Source organism: Heliangelus exortis, chromosome W, assembly GCF_036169615.1.
Source record: "Heliangelus exortis chromosome W, bHelExo1.hap1, whole genome shotgun sequence".
Lineage (NCBI taxonomy): Eukaryota > Metazoa > Chordata > Aves > Apodiformes > Trochilidae > Heliangelus > Heliangelus exortis.
In genome coordinates, this window is record NC_092453.1 from 9510865 (window position 1) to 9538668 (window position 27804).

Genomic DNA, 27804 nt, shown 5'->3' on the forward strand with positions numbered 1-27804 from the left:
AGCAGAGGCTAAGAACGATTTTTTTTTACTTTTTAGTAAATATAAAGGCACTTTTCCCAGATATGCAAATCAGTGAAGTCATACGGTAGCATGATAGAAAAAAATTCTTTAATCAGTTATTTTTCAAAGACTGTTTTGTTTTTTCAGTCAGAATTATGTACTGGGAAAAAGCTTTAATAATAAGTATATTGCCTAGTGTTGCTGTGCAAAGACTTGAATGAAACATTGAATGAGATGTCTCTGAAAAGACCATGTGGGAGGATCAGACTAAAACATTTTAGCTTCCTTTTATGCCCCTTTATGTGTATAATGCATTGTCACGGTTTAACACTGGCCCAGCAATTAAACCGGGTAACAGACACTCTTTATTTATCTCTCTCTCCTCTCTGATAAGAAAGGAGAGAGAATAAGGGAGAGAGACTTATGGGTTGGAAACTAAACTACACAACTTTAATGAAACAGTAATGATAAATAGGAAAAATTAATAAATATATACAAATATACAAGAAAATGAATACCACATTCCTCCCCCCTTTCCCCCAATAGCTCTCACGTCACCACCGAGGCTGCAGGGCAGCCTTGGGAAAGTCCAGGCTGGACTCCTGGAGTCGGCAGCAGTTGGGAACTGGAGGCAGGAGCACACGGATAAGGGCTGGCACAGATCAGGAGCACAGGCAGATGAACAGAGGGGATCCTTCCAGGATGCCGGGGTGATGAAAGGGAAGCAGGAAAAAGCAGGAAGGGCAGGCAGCTGGAAGCTGGAAATCTATGGCTTGGCCCTTGTGATCCCTCAAATTTATACCGAGGATGACGTATATGGGATGGAATACTCTGTTTGGTCAGTTCTGGCATCTATCTTGTCTGTTCCTCCCCAAAGGAGGGAAGCAGGTGGGACCTCTTTATGTTTTCCTCAGAGCTGAGCAGTGTCCTTGGCTCTGCATACCAGTCTCTAGCAGTAACTATAAACATGGAGTGTTATCAGTCCTAGAAACACACACTGTCTGAGAAACTTGCTGTTAATTTCAGCAAGTGCAACTACTTACAAGAGACTTAGCTAAAAGCAAAAGTACAAGACAGAAAATCACCTCTATCCTGGCCCAAACCAGGACATGCATAACCAGTTATTTTTAATGACTTTTGGACCAATGGTCATGAGAAAAAGAAATTCATTTTGAAAGAAGGAAATAGAGCAACTAAATTAAATCCATATTTTTCCCTAGAGCTTTATCTTTTGTTGCTTCTGTTTTCCATTGCCTATAATTTATATTGCATAATTTTCCAGCTCATCTTACTATACAGATTTTTGAAAGGGTCACATGAATACGATTTTCTTTTTTATAGGTCTATTCAAGAAAAGAACATCATGAAAATATTTGACACGTTTTTTATCTCTGTAGGAATGGCCATTTAAATATGTGTGATTAAAGTAAACCTGTTTTGGTTTTTTTAATTGAATTTGTTTATTTTTTCAAAGTTACTGATTTTTCAACACTGAACAAAATAATTGAGCAATGCGTTATTTTCTTGCATAAGCAGTAAGAGATGGACATTCTCCCTGAGAAAAGCTGGACCATAGTAAGGCATCTCAGCCCCTTTAGTGTGGGTAATTGCCCTTCTGACAGTGGTTGCCTCTGTTGGTAAGAAGGTTTGTGAGAGCACTCCCTACTAAAGCAAAATTAGCTGTGTTTGCTTAAGCCATTTCAGTAGATGTCTTGAGTTAGTATGGATCAGTGTGCACTGGGGTGTGCTCACATGAGCCACACAACTGGCAGTGCTGTAGTGGGAGATGTTTTCAGTGAGTGACAATACATGCAGCCAAGAGCCATAATATTTAATTCGCTCCAGTTCAATCCACCAGCCTCCTTGGACTCCAGGCTCACACCAACATGTGCATCCTCACCATGTGTACCAGCCCAGGGGAATCCATGTGGAGAGCAGTGGGGTCCAAGCCCTTCGTTAGTCACAGGATGCTTCTAGATGTCTCTTCACCTACTTCTAAGGCACTAGGTGCTAGAACAGAGGTGGTTCAAGGACTGGCTTTTCTTCTGTCTCTCCTGTTGAGGCTTTTTCACTTTGAATAAATGATTATTAACTGTGCCTTCTTGGAGGTTACCATGTAAACATCCCAGTCTTTACCAACAGATAGGAGAGGGTCTGACCCTGGGTTCCCATAACAACCCTAGCCCTGTGTTCACAGATGCTTCCACCTCCAATTCAAGACTCAGTTCAGCAGAAAAGCATGGAAATGTTTAAGAAGTTTGAACTTCAGAAGGGGCAAAGGTGGGCAAGGTGGGTGAACTGAACAGTTCCAGAAAAACTTAGGAAACTAATATGGCTCTAATAAAGCCACAGTGGTAGAAATACAGGATCCTATGTACAACTGCGGCAGATCTGGTGAAGGGTTCTTGACTGCAGAAAGCCCTGAGCAATCAAATGTGACTGCAAAATTGGCCCTGTTTTGAGCAGGGGACCTCAATCAGATGTCGACCAGGGTCCGCTTCCACTCTAAGTTATTCTGTGCCTCTGTGATTCTAACTGTATTTAGACATTAGTTAAGATGCTGTTTAGATCATAGAATCATAGAATCATAGAATTGGATGGGTTGGAAGGGACCTCAGAGATCATCAAGTCCAACCCTTGATCCACTACCGCTACAGTTACTAGACCATGGCACCGAGTGCCACATCCAGTCTCTTTTTAAATATCTCCAGGGACGGAGAATCCACCACTTCCCGGGGCAGCCCATTCCAATGTCTGATCACCCTCTCAGTAAAGAAATTCTTTCTAATGTCCAACCTAAACCTCCCTTGGCACAACTTGAGACTGTGCCCTCTTGTCTTGCTGAGGGTTGCCTGGGAAAAGAGATCAATCCCCACCTGGCTACAACCTCCTTTCAGGTAGTTGTAGAGAGTGATGAGGCCTCCTCTGAGCCTCCTCTTCTCCAGGCTGAACAGCCCCAGCTCCCTCAGCCTCTCCTCATAGGTTCTGTGCTCGAGTCCCTTCACCGGCCTAGTTGCCCTCCTTTGGACCTGCTCCAGGACCTCGATATCCTTCCTAAACTGAGGGGCCTAGAACTGGACACAGTACTCGAGGTGTGGCCTCACCAGTGCTGAGTACAGGGGCAGAATCACTTCCTTGGACCTGCTGGCCACGCTGTTCCTGATACAGACCAGGATGCCATTGGCCTTCTTGGCCACCTGGGCACACTGTTGGCTCATGTTCAGCTTCCTGTCAATCCAGACTCCCAAGTCCCTCTCTATCCCCCTGGACAGAACTCAGTACATTCATAGAATCATAGAATCATAGAATAGGCTGGGTTGGAAGGGACCTCAGAGATCATCGGGTCCAACCCTTGAACAACTACCGCCACAGTCACTAGACTATGGCACTGAGTGCCATATCGAGTCGCTTTTTAAATGTCTCCAGGGACGAAGAGTCCACCACCTCCCCAGGCAGCCCGTTCCAATGTCTGATCACCCTTTCCATGAAAAAATTCTTTCTAATATCCAATCTGAACTTCCCCCGGCACAATTTAAGACCATGCCCTCTTGTCTTACTGAGAGTTGCCTGGGAAAAGAGACCAACCCCCACCTGGCTCCATCCTCCTTTCAGGTAGTTGTAGAGAGCAATGAGGTCTCCCCTGAGCCTCCTCTTCTTCAGGCTGAACAGCCCCAGCTCCCTCAGCCTCTCCTCATAGGATCTGTGTTCGAGTCCCTTCACCAGCTTGGTTGCCCTCCTTTGGACCTGTTCGAGGACCTCAATATCCTTCTTGAACTGAGGGGCCCAGAACTGAACACAGTACTCAAGGTGTGGCCTTACCAGGGCTGAGTACAGGGGCAGAATCACCTCCTTGGACCTGCTGGTGACACTGTTTCTGATACATGCCAGGATGCCATTGGCCTTCTTGGCCACCTGGGCACACTGCTGGCTCATGTTCATCTTCCTGTCAATCCAGACTCCCAGGTCCCTTTCTGCCTGGCTGCTCTCCAACCACTCTGTCCCCAGTCTGTAGCGCTGCATGGGGTTGTTGTGGCCAAAGTGCAGGACCCGGCACTTGGCCTTGTTGAAGCTCATCCCATTGGAGTCAGCCCATCTCTCCAGTCTGTCCAGGTCCCTCTGCAGAATCCTCCTGCCTTCCAGCTGATCAACACTTCTCCCCAGCTTGGTGTCATCAGCAAACTTGCTGATGATGGACTCAATTCCCTCATCCAAGTCATCAATGAAGATATTGAACAGGACTGGGCCCAGTACTGATCCCTGGGGGACACCGCTGGTGACCGGCCGCCAACTGGAAGCAGCCCCATTCAGCACCACTCTCTGGGCCCGGCCCTCGAGCCAATTCTTAACCCAGTGCAGAGTACGCTTGTCCAAGTTGTGGGCAGCCAGCTTTCTCAGGAGGATGCTGTGGGAGACGGTGTCAAAGGCCTTGCTGAAGTCCAGATAGACCACATCCACAGCCTTCCCCTCATCCACCAGGTGGGTCACCTGATCATAAAAGGAGATCAGGTTGGTCAGACAGGACCTGCCCTTCCTAAACCCGTGCTGGCTGGGTCTGATCCCCTGTCCATTTCAGTTGCTCTCCCACATAAAGAGCAACACCAGCACCTCGCCTTGTTAGTCTTTCTTTCCTAACTAGTGCATAGCCATCCATGACAACATTCCAGTCATGGGGGCTGTCCCACCTCATTTCAGTGACTGCAACTAAATCATAGCCATGCAACTTAATGCAGATATCCAACTCCTCCTGCTTATTCACCATATATCACCATTTCTCACCTTGAGTGGGATGGCAGACTGAAGGCCATACTTAGACTCATCTCTAGTAAGCCTGGTTTTATCCCCTTCCCCCTTTGAACCTAGTTTAAAGCCCTCTCAATGAGGGCTTGTTATGGTCTGTACCTATGATTTTATATTTTGTTGCGAGGATATATTAGCCTCTGCTCATATATGTGTCACACAAATTTGCAAAAATAACAGGTTTTATAGTTTAAGCAACTTACAAAGATTTATTTCAGGGAAAGGAAAAAAAAAATGATGCCACCTTTAAAAGAGAGGTTTGTACTAGGAAAGGTTTTACATAAATCAGTCACTCTGGGGAAAGAGTCTGTCCTAGAGGCTGTTTGGTCACAGGCGAGGCCCTGGCCAGGTCTGCTGTGCATTGCTCCTAGGCTCTTGATGTGATGCTGATCTGGTGCTATAGATGCATTTGTAGTCGTAGCTGAAGTTGAAGAAGTAGTTTCTCCTTTTCCCTCTGAGGTCTTACACCGGAAAAAAGGGTTCTGTCTGTTTTCATTAATTATTGTCAGATGCTTGTGATTTTGGGGATTGCCTTGATATTCTGGAATTCTTCAGTTTTTGTTATCTGATACTAATTTGCATTACCTGTCTGACAGCTTATCTGACAGACAGTCTCATTAGCATTTTATCTAGTTCTGTCAGAGGAAAGGGTCTGCTGGCTGATACATTTCAAACAGAATCTGGCAGATCAGGCTTTTGTTTACTGATACATTTTAAATAATGTAAATTAAGATGAGCCAGAAAAAAAAAAAAAAAAGTTTTGCTATAGTTTGGTTTTTTTTTTTAAAGAGTAGAGAAATGCTGGACCAAGAGACAATTCATCATTTCCATGTGTCCACATCAGGGCTGCTAACTCCTGTGAGAAAATCCTTTTCCTACGCTGAGATAGGTGTACCCTATCTCTTGCCAGCAGACTCAATGATGCATATACTGCTCTATGGTCAAAGAACCAAAAGCCCTGCAGATGACACCAGTCCCTGAGCCATGAATTAACCTGCTGACTCTTCCTGTTAGTTCCCTCATCCATTGCTGTCATTAGAGGGATGGAGGAGAACACAACTTGCACACTGGATCCCTTAACTAGTTGCCCCAGAGCCCTAAAATCTCTCTTGATACCTTTTGTTGATCTTGATACCACATCATTGCTATGCACCTGGAAGACCAAAAGTGGGTAGTACTCTGAAGGCCTCATCAGGGTGGGAAGTTTACTTGTGACATCCTTTACCCTGGCCCCCAGGAGGCAGTAGACTTCCCTATGCAGTGAGTCTGGTCTGCATATTGGGACCTCTGCACCCCTCAGGAGGGAATCACCTACTACAATGATCCGTTGATTTTTCTTATCAGGGTCAGTTTTGAAGGCTGGCTTGAGGCAAGTCAGCCTTTGTGAGCCCTCGACCTTGCTCACAACTAGATCCTCCTGCAGAGCCCCATACCTGTTCTGCAAGGGCAGTGCAGGTGGTACACTTCTTAAAGGAACACACTTGATCTGATTTGTTTTTTTTTGTCAGGTAGTGACCTGTTCCCATTGACCCTCCTCCTGTGGGTTACTACAGGAAGGCTGAGGGGTTTGCTGATGAGAGGATACGGGATCCTCTGCTTCACTGAGAGTTACCTCCTGTTCTGGTTTTGGAGAGATCATTTGGTGAAAGTGGTCAATTTCCCTCTCACTCTCCCAGATGTTTCTCAACTTATTCACCTCTTCCCTGAGCTACATCACTTCATCTTGGAGCTGTGCCACCTGGCTGACCAGGTCATCAACCTGCTCACATTACACACAGCCATAGTCAGAAATGCCCCCTGTTGCCAATGAAAGGCTGTGGCACTCCTCACAGCCTGTGACCTGGATATCAATATCCATTTTGGTGGGTGCTGAGAGCACAGTCTTCTTCCTCCAAGTAGCCACCATCACTCTTTGAGTAAATTGCAGCTCATTGCCCTGCCACTCCAACTGCCCCATGCAAACTGTTATGCTACATGCCACACCCCTACCTTTTCCCCTCTCTTGTTCCTTGCACTTCTCAGGGGCTTTTAAATCTCCTTTGTGGCTCTTGGCCACACCTCTTCTGCACCTGATTGGCTGCCACCAACTTCGTGGTCCCACTGCGGCCTGGGCTGTGAGTGTGTGGGGGGTATCCCTGAACTTAGAAACCCTTCAGCGCAATGCGATCGAACTCTCTCCTCAGGATCACCCTAGTCACTGTCACCGCTGCTGCCACCTTGCTGACTGCAAGAATAAAATACTTTGGGCTGAGAAAGAAGGGAGGGGTGGGGAAAAGGTTTGTGTGTTCTCTTTGACCTGTTTTGATTTAATTAATGATAAATTAAATTGATTTTGTTTCCCCAAGTTGAGTTTGGTTTGCCCATGACTGTAATTGGTGAGTGAAAACCTCACAGCCCTTGTCTTGACTCACAAGGTTCTAGGTGGATTTTCTCTTCACTATCCCAAAATGGGAAAGGGGGAGTGAGCAGCCGCGTGGTCCTTTGTTATTGGCCAGGCTCAAACCATGACATAATTCCATCCAATAAGATAGTTCTTGGGGTTAAGGGGTGGGGTTCTGTGTTACCAAGCTATCTCCTCATCCCTCATTCCCCTTACCTTTTCCAAGAATTTGCTGTAATCCCAGTTTATCTCAATTTATGTCTGATGTGCAAAAGTGTCTAATCATAGTTTTCCAGTAGAAGAAACTAGACTTGTCATAGCTATTACAGAGGGTAAGTTCATGCTCTGTGACTCAGAAAGGAAAAGCTGTTAGGGATTTGTTGCGAGAGACGAATCTCGCCGTGGGCGCGAGCTCGGTTCGCGAACAGAGTCAATCGAGCTAGTGTTGGTGTGGATTAGTATCAGGGAGCTAACTTCGATCCGCCAGGCTCTGGAACCTGCACCGGAACCTGCACCGGAACCACACCCTGCCGATTCCGGGCATGCGCACCTGGGCCAGCCCCAACTGGGCCCAGGTCCGGCAAGTCCTGGCACCTGCTGCCTACAGGGATTTTGTTTTAATTTTCTTGTATTTCATCTTGGCTTTTCTTCAACTTCTCCCTGCACTTAGTAATCTACTTTTTGAGCCTATAAACAGTTCAGAGTCTGAAATTACTGGCATCACAGTGGTTTCACTAGCTAGACTATACTGGTGCTGGAGGGCACTAACCTTGATTGCTCAAGATTTTCTTTTATCTAAGAAATAAAATTGTCTTGGAGAATACATGTCCTCTGTCTATGGACTACTTCTCTGAGAAATGTAAATGAGGACCTTAACATTTTTATTGGGTAGCATGGAAATATACTTTGTTCAAAGGAATTTTGGGGCCAGATTTTTTACTTACTTTAGATATATGATGCAGCTTTGTTGAAGACTATATACTAAGATTGACAGACACATATCTTCTGGGAAAAAATGAGTTATTGTACTTTTAATATTTAAACAGGTTTTTTTGCAGGAGATTAGTGGACAACACACAGATTAATGTAATCAAAGTGTTGCCGTTTATTGAGAGTAGTGGTAGCCCTTGTATACACAGTCAGGCTGATAACATAAGCATATTGCTGATTGGTACAACAAATTTTTCATATGCCACAGGGCACTATCTAACTGGTTAAATACAACTGTTTATGCACTGTCTATGCGATGCTTTCCCATCCTGTTATTCTTCTTTTCTGATGCCAACCTCCTTATCTTTTGCACGTAGCTGACATCCACACATGCATGTATTTGCTGTGACTAATAAAGACGAACTGCACAAATCCAAGTTGTGCTGGTAGCTGTTGGCTTTGTGACTGAGAGATGAGATCCAAAAGTAGAGGAAGTAAGAAGATGGCAGCTGTACATTGGTAGCAAAGTGTCTGCTATTACATTGTTGATGCTGAGTCAGAAATTAAAGCTATGAAATGTTAATTGGCTTCTTAGGAAGTAGGTGAGCATTGTGGCTTAGTTGATTGAAACATTAAAAATGTCAAATGGAGAGATTAGTTAGATCTTTGTTTAATCATGTAGAAATTACCATTTCTGAAATTGTAATTTATCTTCTTTCATAAAATTTACAATAATTAGTAAGTATAACTTTGAATTAAATATTTTTTTCAGCCTGCAACATACTAAATTTATTGTTTCCAAGACATAGCAAGCATTTAATGCAAAATAAATTTTTAATGAAATTTATGCTAACTTCATAATAGCATCATCACTATTTTCAACATAAGTCACTCAGAACTAAGGGTATATTTGAAATGCAGCCATTTATGCAAAGCAGTAATAGTATCTTGAATTTGTTGCATTTTTTTTCTGTATGTGTTGCTTCTATTTCAACAGGTGACTGAGCTTGAGTGTGTTACCAGTCAAACTAATGCAGTCCACACACATAAAACAGAACTAAACCAGACAATAGAGGAGTTAGAGTCTACGCTGAAGAAAAAAGAGGTATTTGCTAACATTTATTCTTGGCTTTTCAATTATGAAATTTCTAAAGGCTGTCAATATTAAACGTGTGATTAATGAGTGGTAAATACAGTATTATTTTTTATAGATATTACACAGTAAAATCAATTTTTTAACTTATTTGAAATTATTCATATTTTTCCATGTATATAATTACATCAGTCCAATATAGAGCTGGGTACCTGAACAACAACAAAATGTATCATATTTTTCATATTTGCTTTTACCAAGCATCTCTCTTTGCAAAAGTAAGTCTGCATTGAGGCAAATTTAGTTCCTACAGAGCAGTCATCACACTGATGCAGTCCAAATTCACTAAGAAATGTAGCAGTCATAAGCACACTTTCCTTTTTTCTGGAAAGTAGAGAGCAAGAAATAGATCAATGTCTTTTTCTGGCCAATCTGGTTTACAGGCTGTTAGCTGACTTTTATGATCTTACATGCCAAACCCTCAGCCTGTAACCTTATGATATTTATTGTGCCATCTGTCTTGGGCTGAACTAGCAGCAGGAAAATACAAGGAACCGGAGTAACGCCTGCACTGGTATGGGTCATAGAGGAAAGCAGGTTTGTGCCACAGAATGATCAAGAATCACCCCTTTATAGATGGAAAAAAGGAGGTGGAAGGAACTGTGTATGAAGGATTGTTTGACCCAAATAAGACCAGGTCCCTTGAGCCCTCCGTGACAGACGCAGTGAGCACTGCTGTGCATGTTTGGTGGGGTATTGTTTCTTGCAGGGTTAAGCCTGCAGTGGGGTTGTTAAGTGTTTCTGAGGAAGATGCACAAAAGGCACAGTGGTTACAAACTATCCTCCCAAAATGGAAAAAAAGCTTCTTCCAAACTCCCTCATACTTGAAAGATTAGCCTCAGGTTGGTAATGTTTCCCATTTTGGTGCCCATGCGCTTTTGAATTTTGCTGAACTGTTGGATGCAAAAAGATCTAAAAGGAGTTTCTAAAAGTTTTTCCTATCTAAAAGGAGTTTTGGGAGGTGACTATGCTCTTCTAGGGAATAGTATTTATTGTTTTTTAAGTTTTATACCTGTTAGTTTCTATTATTGTTACCTGAAAATAATCTAAGAAAAGGTTTTGCTTCCATTCATTATTTTATCTATATTTCATATTTTTATACATTACTTTCTTCTTGCTAAATTAAAGATAGCATTTATTTTAGACTCTTATTTTTACAGAGTTCAGTTGTTTTGGGTTAGTGCAGCAGGGTTTTGGAAGCAGGGGGGCCACAAGGGTGGCTCCTGTGAGAAATTGCTGGAAGTTCCCCTGGCTCCAATTATGTCCCCATCTCTGGCCAAGGCCAAGTAGATTAGGGAATCTGGATGCACCTCTGCAAGTAACATATTCAAGAAAGGGAAAATGAAACTGCAAAAAAGACCTGCAGAGCAGAGGAGAGAAGGTGAAAGCAATGCTAGAGTAAAGATACCAAGGTCAATGAGAAAGGAGGCGGAGGAGGTATCTGAGCAGAAATTTCCCAACAGCCTATATTGAGATTAAAGGATGCCTGTAGTGAAATGAGGCAGAGGCAACCAGGTGCCACTAATTACCTTGTAGTGGGCATGAGCTTGTGTTAAGCCCACCTGTGCCTGATTAGGGTAGGCCCCCACTGCGCATGAGCAGGATTAGGGGGCCAATAAAAGGTGAGGCCTGAGACACAAGCTCACCTAATTTCTGAGCAAGCTAGCAGAGAGGTTAGTTGAATCTGGAGCAATAGCACTGAGCTGGGCTCATCAACCCTGAGGGCAATAGACTCAGAGCATTCTTTGTGAACTTCTGCTGGAACACCTGTTTGGACCTCAGAGTGCCATGCCCTAAGAGAGGTTCGTCTTGCAACATCTGGTGGAGAATGCAGGCATAGACCTCGGTCTAGCCCCTGCTCAGACAAATCAGAAGAAAGGGAGCCAGTTCGGCGCAAACTAACATTAGCAGAAAACCCAAGGAGTCGGGTAAGGAGTCTACTACCTTCCTTCTCTATCACCGATTCACCAAGAAAAAGGAAAAGATGGGACTGTCATCAAGCACCCCCGCTAATGAGAAGCCGATGACATGGGCGAAGGAGCAAGAACTCTCCTCCTCCCCGTCCGCTGCGGCCGCGTGGGAACTTTGGCAGGAGGTCAGTGACTTGTTGGGAAGCCTCTATACTCAAGAAATGAATAAAAACATAACTGCATTAGAAGGTACATGGGGGGTGGTAATCAATGCCCTAAAAGAAATAAAAGCCGAGGCAGAAGCTGCCGCCACCGCCATTGGAGCACTTCTGCCAAAAGCTAGCATTGATACTACAGCACCACCACCAGAAGCAGGATCCGGTGTCGTCCCCACAGTGCCTCCGCTATCCACTCCTCCTCCTGAGGGTGGTAAAACCCGGAAGGCATTCTTAGGATTGAGGGACAACTGCCTTGCCATCAAGGGTGTGACAGGAAAATCGCATCATTCTATAGCTGAGTTTCTATCAGACATCGGGCCGGAGGAAGAAGAAGAAGAAGCATCCGCTCCGAGCACCAAAAACAACATACATAAAAATGCAAAGATGTTGACAGCCCGTGCCCCCAAGATGGGCAGCCCCAGTTGCTGCTTGAAACTGAAGCCCAAAAGGCCTAATAAAACTGTTTAGAGACAGAGTTTTAAGTCTTTAAACAGCAAAGGTATTTATTTGCCGATCTGGGGAACTCCCAGCTCGTGCTGGACAGAGAGTTCCAGGGGTCAGGGGGGTAGGGTTAGGGTATTTATACAGCCTTACATGCATATTCATAAGATTACGACAGGTAATTATAATATTCATACCAGGTGGAGTCTGGGCGGAACCAGGTGGAGTCTGGGCGGGGTCTGGGCGGAGCCGTCCTCTCGGGGATATGTCCCCCTTAGGGTTAAACTTCTATCTCCCTTGATTCCAGGTGGCTTCATGTTGTTATATGGATATCGGACCCCAGCCATAACTTTTATCTGCTGGTTGTGGCATCTTTGTGTTCTCCTTGTGCAGATGTTCACATGCTTTTGGGGCCAAGCTGGCGCCTCCCTGGCCTTGGCGGTGCCTTGTTCTAAAAACGAGACTTACACTCCCAATTATTTCCCAGACAGAAAGCTAGCTTCGTTAGGCCTTGTTTTGCTTTTCACTGTAACAGTGGAAAATTGTTTTGCTTCTAACTGAAACAGTGGAAAATTACGAGTTTGGACTGCTTTGCCTGGTCCTTTCTCGGTTTAGCCTTGAATTGTACGTGTTATGATCACAAGTTCTAATTCTACATTAGGTAAATTCACACAAACAACTTGGCCTGCTCTCCTTTTCCCACAGGAACTGATCTGTTAAGATCCTTCTCTGTTTCAAAACCGCCCCTACTGCCACCTCCCAGCTCAGAAAAAGAGCATGGGAAAGAAGCGGCCACCCCATCAGCTGCACCCATTGGCCTGGAGGACAAAATAAAAGCCCTCCTTGAACAAACAAATAAGGCCGTGAAATCCTTAGAGAAAAGGATGACAGCCATGGAACAACACTTGTCTTTTCATAAATATAGAGACCCACCCACCCTCCCTGATGATGATGATGAGGACGTTCCAACCCTGCTGCAATCACGACAGAACAACCAAGGCATCAAAGGTGCTGATAAACCCCGATCTGGAAGATGGTCTGGTTTCATCCGCGATGCCATTCTCGAAGGGGATTGGGAGGCCAGCACCATCGCTTGCCCTGTTCTGCATGATAACAACGGGCCACCTCAATTTGAACAGCACAGTTGGAAAACCTTACAGCAGGCCAAGACCTTGAAAGAGGGAGGATTAAGATCGGAAAGTGGCCTGGCTGTCCTGGATTGGCTTTTCACCGCCGACACTAATTGCCCCCATGACTGTCGCAATCTGGCCAGGTACCTGCTCACCCCCTCCCAGCAGATTGTCTGGGTCAAAGAATGGGAGCGCCTGGCCCAAGTGGAAGCAAATCGCCCTCAAGCACCTGGGGATCCACTATTAGGGATAACAGCCGAGATGCTCACGGGCTCAGGACGCTATGCAGATGTCCAAGTCCAGCTCCAGTTCCCGACCGTGCTCCACCATGTCGCTGCGCACCTAACCCGCCAAGCCTTCTATGTGGTCCCAGAGCCTACTCCAGCCCCTTCATTTACCGCCATCAAGCAAGGGATGAATGAGCCTTTTCAACATTTTGTTGACCGACGGGAATCTACGGACCAGTATACCAAGAGGAAAGCACGGTTGGAGCCTTACTAATGGGCCGTTCTTCCACTGGAATTGTAGGACTTGTTGTGCTCCCAGGAGTTATAGATGCGGATTATACAGGGGAGATCATGATTACTTGTTTTACATTAACGCCCCCCCCCCCGATAATCAAAGCAGGAACCTGGCTAGCACAACTGGTCCTCCTTCCAAAAATTAATCTGGGGAAGAACGCCCCTGTGGCACGAGGCAGTCAAGGCTTTGGATCTTCTGGAAGCACTCTGGTAACCTTAATGCAAAAGATGAAGACAAGGCCTGTCATAATTGTAAAGTCGACCTCTGGAAAAGAGGTCAAGACCCTTTCCATGGTGATGGACACCGGGGCTGATGTTAAAATAATCAACCTTAATGTGTGGCCTCGTCATTGGAAACTTATCACTGGCCACAATGCCGTCCAGGGAATAGGTGGTGGTTTCACCCCCCTTCAGGCCCTTAAACCCGTGCAATTAAAGTTCCCCGAAGGACAAGCGGTGACTGTACATCCTTATGTGTTGCCGCTACCGGGACAACTTGGAGGGTTGGTTGGCAGGGAAGTTATGAGCCAACTAGGGGCTGTTCTTCCCATCCCTGAACCCACCCAACCCCCTCAACATTTTCAATAAGGGCCACTGCAGAGGTGCCGCCAACTCCCAGACTGCAATGGAAGACAGACACCCCTGTCTGGGTGGAGCAGTGGCCCCTATCCAAAGGGTGCCTAGAAATCGCCAACCATCTGGTAAAGGAGCAGCTGGACGCAGGACACATCCAGCCGTCTGTCAGTCCTTGGAACGTGCCCATCTTTGTAGTTCCAAAGAAGACAGGAAAATGGCGAATACTACACAACTTACGCAAGGTCAACAACCAGAGGTGGCTGATGGGCGCCCTCCAACCCGGGCTGCCCCTACTCACAATGTTACCCAGAGGCTGTCACCTTCTGGTAACTGACCTTAAGGACTGCTTCTTCGCTGTTCCCCTACATCCCGAAGACACGGCTCGCTTTGCCTTTACCGTCCCATCGATCAACAAAAGCGAACCTGCGAAGCGATACGAATGGGTAGTGTTGCCCCAAGGGGTGAGAAACTCCCCGACAATATGCCAATTGTACGTGGCATGGGTACTCTTGCCGATCCAAAAAGAAATGCCAGACACACTAATCTATCACTACGTGGATAACATACTGCTTTGCCAGGAAGCCCCGTTCCCCGACAACATTAGTCAGACATTGACCGATTGACTGAAGACAAAAGGATTAATTGTAGCTCCTGAAAAAGTGCAAACACAATCGCTCTGGAGCTACTTAGGGTGGCAAGTCACTCATGCCATGGTGAGACTGCAAAAACTAGAAGTGATTAGCTCGATCAAAACATTGAATGACGCCCAAAAGCTAGAGGGCGAGCTTCAATGGGTTCGACCCATTATAGGCCTTACCAACGCGGATATCCACCCCTTTTTGTCACTATTGCGAGGCACGCAACCAGATGCGTTAGTGGACTGGACCAATAACCATACCAATGCGTTAAAACAGGTTGTCTACAAACTGGCAACTGGCTTTGCAGATCATCGAGATGCCACCCAAGCCATTGGAGTCTGGGTATGCAACCACCCTTCATTCCCATTCGCATTGCTATTGCAGGATTTCAATTGGCAAAGGGAAAATGGTGAACACCACCATGACAACTGTGACCAAAACCACAACCAAAGCTCTCCAAAATCAGAGTCGATAGCCATCTTGGAATGGTTATTTCCACCCCACACGGCCCAGAAAGGTATCTGGCAACGAACTGAAATAACAGCATTCCTGATACGAAAGGGGCGACAGCGTTGCCTTGAAGTAGATGGTCGAGAGCCAGGATGGATCAGCATCCCTATCAAAACAATTGATTTTGATTGGTTGCTGCAAAGCTCTACACCACTACAACTCCCCTTGTTCGATTACTCTGGAGATATCCGTCATGGGGGCCCAAAACACAAGCGCCTGCAGGCCATCAGCCAGTTCCATTGGATAGGACGACCAATTGTTTCAGAGCGTCCAGTGCCTGGTATCACCGTGTTCACTGATTCCGGAAAAAGGTCGAAAACGGCCGCCTGCGTATGGCAGGATAAGGGACAGTGGAAGCAACATTTGATTCCGGGCACCGACAAAGACAACCTGCAGACTCTGGAACTACTGGCTGTCATTTGGGCCTTAACGCAATGGCGATGTGTCCCCCTTAACATCGTCTCCGACTCGCAATATGTGGTAGGAGTGGCGAACCATATCGAGGATGCTCTCGTCAAGCCAGTACAAAACCAACAGCTACTAGAACTCTTCCTTACGTTACAGCGTGTGCTGAAAATTCACACACAACCGTGCTGTATTCTCCACATCTGTAGCCATAAAACATCGTTAGGCCTAGGGGAAGGAAACACAAGGGCTGACTCCCTGGTCAGCCTAGGAATGCAGGGTCCCGTAAGTCAGTTTGCGAAGGCTCAAAACAGCCATTCCTTGTTCCACCAAAACGCCAGGGCACTGAAGCGCATGTTTGCAATTCCATGGGAAGATGCAAAAGGGATTGTTAAAGCATGCCCTCAGTGCGCACAATTTGGCCCTGCCCTAGGAGTGGGAGTCAACCCACGTGGGCTGCAAGCAGGAGAGATCTGGCAGATGGATGTCACCTACGTTCCAGAATTCAGACGACTCAAATATGTCCACGTGACAATAGACACCTTTTCAGGCATGCTTTGGGCGACAGCTCAGACAGGGGAGAAGGGTTTACATGTGGTCCGTCACCTGACCAATTGCTTTGCTGTTATGGGGGTCCCTCAAGTAGTAAAAACTGACAATACACCTGCTTATATAGGCAGAAAGGTCAAGCAGTTTTTTGCTACTTGGGGAGTAAAACACATTACAGGGATCCCTCATTCGTCTACAGGCCAGGCGATAGTGGAAAGAGCTAATCGCACCCTGAAGACATATTTACAAATGCAAAAAGACAGCAAAGACATGGACCCACAGATGCGGCTTAGCAAAGTGCTTTTTACACTGAATTTTTTTAGTCTAAGCTGCGATTCCCAACAACCTCCCGTGTTACTGCATTACTCATCCCAGAAAATCAACTGCATGCCTGAAGTCCAAATCAATTACAAGGATCCATCTACAGGTCAGTGGGTAGGGCCCAAGCCACTACTGTTTACTGGAAGAGGTTATAGCTGTGTCTCCACAGACTCCGGACCTCTTTGGGTACCCAGTAAATGGACACGCCCTGCCGCGACCAGATCTCTAATGGACAACAATGCATCATCCAGCAGCTCAAACTGAATAACCTTGCTGAATTTGCGGGTTTGGACATCGTATACTTTTGAACTTCACATATTTTTTGTGTTCCTTTTCCAAAAAAAAAAAAAAAAAAAAAAAGGGGGGGGGGGGGGGGGGGAATGTAGTGAAATGAGGCAACCAGGTGCCACAAATTACCAGGTAGGGGGCATGAACTTGTGTTAAGCCCACCTGTGCCTGATTAGAGCGGGCCCCCACTGGGCATGAGCAGGATTAGGGGGCCAATAAAAGGTGAGGCCTGAGACACAAGCTCACCTAATTCCTGAGCAAGCCAGCAGAGAGGTTAGTTGAATCTGGAGCAATAGCACTGAGCCATGCTAATCAACCCTGAGGGCAATAGACTCAGAGCATTCTTTGTGGACTTCTGCTGGAACACCTGTTTGGACCTCAGAGCGCCATGCCCTAAGAGAGGTTCGTCTTGCAACAGATGCCCCCCTGCAGCCCATGGAGGAGCAAGGTGGAGCAGTCCATGAGCGAGCACAGTAGGGCAGATATGCATATGCAGCCACGGAGGAACCCGTGCCAGGGACAGTGACTGTTCCCAAAGCAGGCAGTAACTCTGTGAGAAGCCCATGCTGGAGCAGTCTGTTCTTGAGGGACTGCACCTTATGGGAGGGTTTCATGTTGGATGAGTTCATTAAGGATTGTCTCCCGTGGGAGGGACCCCACGCTGGATTGGGGGAAGGCTGTGATGAGTCACCCCCCTGAGGAGGAAGGAGCAGCAGAAACAACGTGTGGTGAACTCACCTTAAACCCCCATTCCCTGTCCCCCTGTGCTGCTGCGGGGGAGGCCAGGAGTGAAGTAATTGGGGCCCAGGAAGAAGGGAGGGGTGGGTGGAAGTATTTTAAGATCTGGTCATGTTTTCTCTTTCTCCTGTTCTGATAGATTAATTTTTTTTTCTCCCCAAGTCTGTCTTTTTGCCCATTGCATAATCGGGGAGTGAAAGTCTTCCTGTCCTTGTCTCAAAACCTTTAGGTGGATTTTCTCCTCCCTATCTGTCACAGTTTAATGCTGGGCCATCAATTAACCAAATAACAGATTAATCCCCCTCCCTCATAAAGAAAGGAGAGAGAATAAGGGAGAAAGACTTATGTGTTGGAAACTCAACTACACAGCTTTAAGGAAACAATAGTGGTGAAAAGGAAAAATAATTAAAGATATACAAATATACAGAAAAACGATACCACGTTCCTCCCCCCTTTCTCCCCAGTAATGCTCATGTCATCACTGAGGCTGCAGGGCAGCCCTGGGAAAGTCCGGCCTGGACTCCTGGAGTCAGCAGCAGTCAGGATCTGGAGGCAAGAACACACAGATTCAGGCTGTCACGGACTGGGACCACAGGTAGACAAATGGATGGAATCCTTCCAGGATGCTGAAGAAAGCAGGAAAGGGAAAGAAGGGCCAAAGGGCTTGACCCTCGTGATCCCTCAAATTTATACTGAGTATGATGCGTATGGAATGGAATACTCCATTTGGTCAATTTCGGTCATTTACCTTGTCCACTGCTCCCTAAAGGAGAGTTGCAGGTGTGACCCCTTTACTCCTTTTCTCTTTCTGTAGCATAAGATGTTCCTCAGAACCAAGCAGTGGCCTTGGTTCTGCATACCATTCTCTAGACGTAACTATAAACATTGAGTGTTATCAGTCTTAGAAACAGACACTGACTGAGAAACTTGCTGTTAATTTCAGCATGTACAGTTACTTAGAAGAGACTTAGCTGAAAGTAAAATTGCAGGATAGAAAATTAATTCTATCCTGGCCCAAACCAAGACACTATCCTGCAGTGGGGGATGGGGTATAAGCGAGCAGAGTTCTGGTTGTTACTGGCTGGGCCTAAACTGTGACATCAGTGATCAAAGCAGGCAATTTCTTGATCCTCAGCCCTGCTGCTAGTGATATAATAAGCATCTTACAGATTAAAATTTGATTTTTCTCTTGACAAAGAGGCTAGATTATAATAGAATTTCAAGTATAAAATTATTTCTTTAATTATAAGGACCGTTAATTTTCTAGGAAAACATTATTTCACATCTTTTATATGGGAGACAAAGAATTGGACTTCTATAGCAAAGGAAATATTTGTCTGCATTGTTTATTCACAACGGAATTGCTGTTTTGGGACTGTGATTCAAGAATATTTGGAGCAGGGCTTAAACTTTATGTGCTATGATGGGCAATAACTAACTGTCAGTTTTGATATAACTGCAATTGATGGTCAAGAGAAGAAACAGCAGGCAGTTTACCTGCACTGATGGCAAAGTCAGGTAACGTTGCTAGCAAGGTTGTTTCTTCTCCCTTAGGAAATACAAAGATTGAAACAAGAAATCGACACTGCCAGAGAGCTCCAGACACAGAGGGATTCTTTCACTCAGAAGTTACAGGTGAGCTATAGTGCATCATCTAAATTTAGACAAAAGGGAAAAAATATAATCAAGTGAGCAGTTCACATCAGCAACTTGTGCTGTATTCACTGAAGATGCCAGATAAATATGTAATTTACGTTGTGTTGTGAAGTGGTGGATAGGGATGCTCCTTAGGAATTTGTACCAAAATTTCAACCTGCCATAGGTGATTATTTTTTCCTGAGGGAACAGACCCACATTTCTTTTACAAGTCCACAGAATACACTTGGGCTAACATATGTGCTTCATTGATGCATATTCTAGGCAATTCTGGTCTCATTTTCTCTGCAATGTCTTCCCATAAGTCTTGTTTGCCACTGAATTGTCAGGATGTTCATCATCATGTTGGGATCATTTTGTATTCCACTTTTTTTTAATGGTTGCACAAGCAACCATAGCTATGAGATCAAGTCCCCGAGGTTCTGCCTTCTCCACCTGCACTGCCACTGTGCGTCTCCATCCCTCCTCTTGCCAGGGGTGCAACAGCTGATTGATGCTGCCATCACACCCCTCACAGATGGGAAGGTCACCAACTTTAACACAAAGGTGCCATTTTATACTTGTTACTCTTGACTGCCCACACACATATTCTGTGTGGGTCAGGGTGTTTCTTATGGTTAGCTGAGTTCTCTCAAATGTAAACATGAATATAATTCCTTAGCTTTGAGAGAGACAGAAGAATCATAACAAAAACAGTGGGACAGTGGGAGAGCAGAAGGTTCATGCTGTGAGGAATGACTGCTGACAAATCACTTACATCATTGCTGTGTGAAACTTGTTATAAAACTTCAGAGCAGGCCTGTTAAAGCTTTGTGACACAAAGCCACTGCAAAGCTAAGTGGCGTTTAAAAAATGTTAATGTACATAAATGCAAATTTACTATGCAATTTCCCAGAGAACAGCTGCACAGGATGTATGGTGTACTAAACACACCGTCCCCGTGCTACCTTTTAGAGTGTTTTTCGTAACTGAAATTATGTAATTTAGCATGAATTTATATGTACAATTGAGACAAATAACAATATGCTATTCCAGACCCATTTGACTGCTATATTAGTAACTTGATGAAAGAGAGGGCATCCAGTTTGCGCAAAGCAGAACAGCCATGGGCTCCCTCCCATCACACTCAAGCCAGAGCTGTGAGGGGTCCCATTCAACAGGGCTCCCCTCCCACTGGCTGGCATGAGGGGGCCTCTCTTCCTCTTGAATGAGAGCTGAGCTTGCTCAGGGTCAGATCTCCTCAGCTATGAGTAACATTGTGCTGCTTCTTTTTTCTATCCAGTGTATGGGAATAGCTTGTATGTACAGCAATGGTGACTTGTACGCTTCCCTGATCCCATAGCTGCACTACTGCAGAGCTTGCAGGTGGGAGCTCTGGGACACAGTGCAATAAGGCAAGACATTTAGCTTGCACTTGCTGGCTTAAATTTGTTTCAATCGATTTCACCTTGACATGAGTCTTGCTAGTTTATGTTTCTGTGCTAATTTTCAGGGTGAAAAGTCCTATAATGTTGGACAGGAGTAAGGTTGTACTCCCTCATCCGTAAAGCATTATTCCGGATGAACTTCTTTATGAGACCATTCAATGGGGACTGTGTACTTGAGTGATTCATATAGTCTAAATAAGGTTATACTTGAACTTAAGTAAACCTTTGAGAATCTGTTTTCAGTAGGTGACATATTTCTGAATGAGAGAAGTGATAATTTACCTGAATATCATGTTCATTGACTAAATTTTAATTCTGTCCAAAATTTTCTGTCCTTCAGATGAATTACTGAAAAAAAAAATGGAGGAAATGATAGTACATAGGTAATCTTAATTTAGGATCTGGTTTTGGCTTAGTAGAAACTTTAAATAGTCCCAAATTGTTTCAAAAACAGTTGACAAAAATAGCACACAAATACCAGCAGGAGGTTAGGCTGCTTTCTGTTTGAAGACAACACATTAACATGTTATGTATTTTCTCTGAAGGAAGTAGAAATTGGAAACAAAGACTTGGAAGGCCAGCTGTATGATGTAGAGCAACATCTGGAGAAAAGTCAGAATGAGCAAGAAGCTTTTCACAATAACTTGAAGACACTTTTAGAAATTCTTGATGGAAAAATATTTGAACTTATAGAGTTACGAGATAATTTGGCCAAGCTAATAGAAAGCAGCTAAATAAAACGGGATTTCAGTGCCAATCAGCTTAAAGATGCACTGTCTCTCTTCTTAGGACTGTGATGGCCTCTGCATCAAAGTTGCACAAAATTAGAAAACGCTCCTCTGAGAGGGCTTGTTTTAAATTTGAGTCATATTTCAATGTAAAATTTAGAACTCAGCTTGTAGTTAATTGAAGTAAACAACAAACAAACAAACTTGGATTACAAATTACCACTTTTTACATTATTGACCATAAATAACTTGAAAGATATTAAAAGTAAATTAATCCAATCCTTCTCTAATTATCAGTGATGGATGAATTAGCAGTGTCCTAGGTCACATCCCCTTTTTGTGATAGATACAATATAGATTATCTGCTGGTTTAGTTAAGATATTTTCTGTGTTTTGTGCAAGAACTTAGTGATGACAGCCCTCCGTTTTGTTGTTCTCAGGATACTTTCCACTGTGGAGCATCAGTGCTGTTACCAATTTATTCTGGCCAAAAGTGAGAGAGTTGCATCTTTAATTGAAACAGAGTAACTATAAGACTTGTTCTTCCTTTGAGAATTTTTCTTTGTTAGTTGGTTGGGTGGTGTGTGTGTTTATTTATATATATATGTCACGGTTTAACACTGACCCGGCAATTAAACCGAGAGACAGATGCTCTCTATTAATCTCTCTCTCCTCCCTGATAAAGAAAGGAGAGAAAATAAGGGAGAGAGACTTATGGGTTGGAAACTAAACTACACAACTTTAATTAAACAGTAATGATAAATGGGAAAAATGACTAAATATATACAAATATACAGGAAAATTGATACCATGTTCTTTCCCCCCTTTTCCCCCAATAACTCTCACATCACCACCAAGGCTGCAGGGCAGCCCTGGAAAAGTCCAGGCTGGATTCCTGGAGTCAGCAGCAGTCGAGAGCTGGAGGCAGGAACACGCAGATATGGGCTGGCACGGATCAGGACCACAGGAAGGCGAATGGACGGAATCCTCCCAGGATGCTGAAGGAAACAGGGAACGGGTGAAGAAAGGGAAGCAGGAAAAGGCAGGAAGGGCAGGCAGCCGGAAGCTGGAAGCTGGAAGTGATAAGTGTAAATAAAGGCAAATATTGATACTTGCTAAACAGGATAAATATACTATAGCTTTTTGTGGGGAGTGTGCTAGCTTTGTGGATCTACAACCTAACATCTCTTCCTGCGCAGAAGTGGAATAAAGAAATACCCTGACTCTGTGTGCAGATTGGATTATTGTACACCAGGTAAATGGACCCCGTTTTGCCATGATAATTTGGCAACCCAGTTGGGATGGTCACAATGCTTTTCCTGAATCATCTGTTTCACGGTTTAACACTGGCCCAGCAAATAAACCAAATAACAGATGCTCTCTATTAATCCCCCTCCCCTCCCTGATAAAGAAAGGAGAGAGAATAAGGGAGAGAGACTTATGGGTTGGAAACTAAACTACACAGCTTTAATGAAACAGTAATGATAAAAAGGAAAAATTACTAAAATATACAGGAAAATGATACCACGTTCCTCCCTCCTTCCCCCCAATATCTCTCACGTCACCACTGAGGATGCAGGGCAGCCCTGGGAAAGTCCAGGCTGGACTCCTGGAATCAGCAGCAATTGGGAGGTAGAGGCAGGAACACACAGATTCAGGCTGGCACAGATCAGGATCACAGGCAGACAAACAGACAGAATCCTCACAGGATACCAAAGCAAACAGGAACACGTGAATAAAGGAAGAAGGAAGAGGGCAGAAGAAGATTTGACCCTTGTGATCCCTCAAATTTATACTGAGTATGACGTGTATGGGATGGAATACTCTGGTTAATTTTGGTCATTTATCTTGTCATCTCCTCCCTAAAGGAGGGTTTCAGGTGTGACCTCTTTACTCCTTTTCTCTTTCCGGAGCCCAAGATGTTCCTCAGAACCGAGCAGTGGCTTTGGTTCTGCGTAACATTCTCTAGCTGTAACTATAAACATTGAGTGCTATCAGTCCTAGAAGCAGACACTGTCTGAGAGACAGTTAATTTCAGCAAGTACAGCTACTTACAAGAGACTTAGCTGAAAGCAAAAGTACAAAACAGAAAATCACCTTTATCGTGACCCAAACCAGGATAATCTGATATCTTCCAGCGCTGGGGAGTGGTAGTCTGGACTGCAGCGTGTACCAACCCACTTACTCGGGCATTCCCTGACAGCCTTCCGTGGTCACTGGAACAACCAGTGAGTTGAAAATGCAATGGCTAACAGAGGTATTTCTGGGAGCAGGGGGAAGAGCTTGGGTTTCCAGGTCTAGGTGCCCCTTATTCGGGTCCACATGAGGAGGAAAGAGGGTCTTCCTCATCCTTGCCAACCCAGAGGTTGTTGGAACCAAATATTCATAAAGTAAAAGGGAAAAAAAAGGGTGCCCTGAAGTAGGAGAGGAAATATGGGTGCAGCACCCCCTTGGGATATATTTTAATGACTGGAATAAATTTGGAGGGGATCCTATGACTAAAGGTAAAATTAAAAGCTATTATAATCAATGGGGGCCACAGTATTAATTGAATGACAAGGGAAAATGGCCAGAAGGGGTGTCTTTAAAGTATAATGCTATATTGTAGTTAATGTTATATTTTAAACGTGAAGAAAAATGAGATGAACTACCTTATGTGGATGCTTTCCTGAATTTAGGAAATTATTATGGTACCAGAAGGAAACGGAAGTTCTTAAATATGCATGAAGGAGGAAATTTAATATATATATATATTGGATACTGAACAGAGGGATGAGAAGGATAGGAAAAGCTGAGTTGGATGTGAGACCAGGAAAAAGAGACTAGAACCTCATCGAGAGGAGAATATGTCCCTACTAGCCCCACCAGTCTATTCCCAAAATGAAAGAGGGTTGGAATGCTAAACTATATGCTAATATATATTTATATATTTATATATATTTATTTATATATATTTATTTATATATTTATATATTTATATATTTATATATAAATATATAAATATATAAATATATAATAAAATATATAAATATATAAATAAAACATATAAAATAAAATATATAAAATAAAATATATAAAATAAAATAAAATATATAAAATAAAATATATAAATATATAAATATATAAATATATGTTTATATATATATAATATATATATTTATATATTTATATATATATATTCATTATATATATATTTTTATATATATTTATATATTTATATATTTATATATTATAATATATTTAGAATGCTAAACAATGCTAAACTATAACATGTCATGGCCACTACAGCAAAGGCTGCCCCCAACCTTAACATCCGTGACCAGACCTTCTTTGTTCATGAATACAAGGTCCAGCATTGTACCTCTCCTTGTTGGATCCTCAACCACCTGCAGCAGAAAGTTGTCATCAATTGTCCTGGTTTGGGCCAGGATAGAGCTAATTTTCTGTCTTGTAATTTTGCTTTCAGATAAGTCTCTCATAAGTAGCTGCACTTACTGAAATTAACATCAAGTTTCTTAGTGTCTGCTTCTAGGATTGATAACGCTCGATGTTTATAGTTACTGCTAGAGAATGTTATGCAGAACCAAGACCACTGCTTGGTTCTGAGGAACGTTTTGGGCTCCAGAAAGAGAAAAGGAGTAAAGAGGTCACACCTGCAACCCTCCTTTAAGGAGGAGTGGACAAGATAAATGACCAATATTGACCAAACAGAGTAGTCTGTCCCACATGTAGTAGTCTATCCCGTATGTATTCTCATACATTATCATATATTGGTGAGGAGTAAGACAACTACCACAATTAGGGGAATGAGCACGCCTTGTGAAGACAGCACTGTCGTTCTGCCCCCCGTCACACAAGGCCACAACTTGGACACGACCAGCAAGAATTGCCAGAATATCCACTACAGACGCAACTGCTGCGTCCACCCCCGCAGAAACTGGTGCTGTTCAGAAAGCGAGCTCTGCTGCTGCTACTGCTGCAGACACCACAGCCTCTCCCCCACAATCCACAGAGCTATTAGTTGACCCTGTGACTAGGAGAAAAGTAAAACAAAATAAATCAGGTCGTAGCCCTAGTCCTTCAAAGTCTCCACAAAATGACCAGGTGATAGAGGAGATAGAGGATATGACCTCTCCTCATAAAGCAGCTAAAGCAGAGTTATCCGAGGAGGAAGCCTCAGAATCAGAAGTATATGTTCGGTCCTATTCCATGAGGGACTCGCATATTCTGAGAAAAGACTTTGGCTATCTTGCAAGCGAACCACTCCTCACTTGGTTACTCCGATGCTGTAATGAAGGGGCTGCTACCATAACATTAACTCAGAGAGAAGCTGGGCAGCTGGGATCCCTGGCCAAAGATGCAGGTACTGATTGGGCATTTGGGGAAAAAGCTGGAATACACTGCCTGCAAATCAAAGCAGCCACACTTGAAAAAGCTATCAGGTATCTGAAAGAATTGGCTCTACGAGATGTGATCTATACTGATGATGACATTGTAGATCCTTATCACATGCCATGCCCTAAGCCTATGCGGCAAAGATTTGGGCATGCTGCACCATCACCATTTAACCATACACTATCAGAAATTATATGGGTTCCTAGAGACATGGAACCAGCTGTGGGTGATGTGATTAAAACAGCACGAGAATATGAAGATGCTGTCACTGCTCCTCATTGGGCCTGGGTCTCAGCTGTAAAGGAAATGGCTGAAAAACCACATCTACCCCATTTTTCTCAAACAGGGAAAGGAGGCCGCATTGCAGCCATTAAGAGGAAACGCCCTTCTATGAGACTGAATCGAGAGAAACAGAACATAGTAAGAGGAATTCTATGGACAATCCTGAGTGAGTATGGAAAGAACATGGAAAAGTGGGATCAGAAACCTACTGCTGACCTACAGGCACAAGTATGTAAGCTGATGAGTAAGACCAATACAAAAAGAGGTCCTTCTAAAAGGATGGCTGCTCAAGTCTCCAGTGTGGTGTTACCTAATTTTAGTATGTGGGTGACTCAGGATCCCAGCACATCAGCTATGAGTAATGGGAATGCAAACCCCAATAATGCATGTGCTGACAATGGTGTATGCGCTAACGCTTAGAGGTGCCCTGCCTCCAGCCAGGAGGAGGAAAGGGACAACCAAACTTATTGGACTGTGTGGATTCAGTGGTCTAACCCATTAGAGCCACAAAAGTATAGAGCCTTGGTGGACACTGGTGCACAGTGCACCCTAAAGCCATCGAATCAGAAAGGGACAGAATCCATCACTATTTCTGGAATGACGGCGGGATCTAAAGAACTGAGTATTGTGAAGGCTGATGTGACCCTCACTGGAATAAGGTGGCATATGCACCTTATAGTGACTGGTCCAGAGATTTATAGTTTGCCTTGATTTTACTTAAGTTCCTGCTCCCCGTATCATTCATACCCACATGAAAGAGTAACAACAGGTAGTAGTCGATGTGGCACCCTTTCAGCAACATCACGGATTTTTGTACCTGGGAGGAAGCAAACCACGTTATTCTTTGTCAGGTTGGCAGATGGGTGTTTCAGTGCACTTTAACAGAGATTCCCTCACTACAAGAGTGTCCAGAGACCTGGACACCTGTGTGACTGCATGGGACCTCCGTCTGGGTTGCCACATTCCTCCAGGCAGTGGCTTTCGCCCAAGTGGAAACCATAATTCTTCTGGGAGGATTACGATCACCAGTTAAAGTAGCCTCCGAAGCCAAGAAAGGGGCTGCGCCCTGCTCATGCAAAATTCTGTACCACGCCCTTCTGTCGTGCCACGCCCTGTTTGCCCGTCTGTTGGGAAACTGTCTGGAAGAAAACAGACATGTGAGCAATCCTGACTCTTTAGCTTTAGCTAGAGTAAACTAAGGGCCTTGAGACCCAGTTGCAAGGTTACTGAAAGATGAGCTATGGGAAAAAGATAAGGGAACTGGCAGTAGAAAAGAAGAAATAACAGGATAATGAGGTAGCCAGCAGAAGATCTGTGAGAACAGAATTTGTGTCCAAGATATAGCCACCTGCAAGATATTGTTATATAAACAAAGGCTCTATATAAAGCGAGTGTCCACTGTTAATAAACGACTTCACTTTAACCATATTGGTGACTGCGTGTCGTCCTTTAAGCCTCCGCGGATTTTTTCCCACATTTGGTGCCCGAACAGGGACCCTCCCGCTGTTGCTTCCAGGAGCGATGAAGACAGCTGGAATGAGAGGGTAGCGAGAAAGCAGACCGAAGGAATGGTACGGCAGGAGCGGAGAAGCCAGTCGAAAGGAGACTGCTGCCCCGGCAGTCTACGTAGCTGGTGCCCGGCTACGGAATGAAAGAGGTACCTCGGAATTGAAGAATCTTGCCAAGAAAAAGGTGAGCGGCTGGGGAGGAGATGGGGTCTACACTCTCTAAAGAAGAAGAGGCAGTAGTTAAGCTCCTCCAATGTATTCTCTCTAAGAGAGGTTTATCACACGAAGGCAGGACCTTACGTG

General features: G+C 44.4%; 1 protein-coding gene and 1 long non-coding RNA gene across 2 annotated transcripts in view; both read left to right on the forward strand.

Moving 5' to 3' along the window:
* The window catches only part of LOC139789154 (homer protein homolog 1-like), a 43895-nt gene extending 22573 nt beyond the window's left edge, over positions 1–21322 (forward strand). Inside the window, exons 3-5 of the mRNA XM_071729678.1 lie at positions 9105–9212; positions 19060–19140; positions 21134–21322. Of these exons, the coding sequence (XP_071585779.1) occupies positions 9105–9212; positions 19060–19140; positions 21134–21322 (378 nt within the window). The remainder of the gene's footprint in view (positions 1–9104; positions 9213–19059; positions 19141–21133) is intronic.
* The window catches only part of LOC139789130 (uncharacterized), a 331076-nt gene that overhangs the window by 268502 nt on the left and 34770 nt on the right, over positions 1–27804 (forward strand). The window lies entirely within an intron of this gene.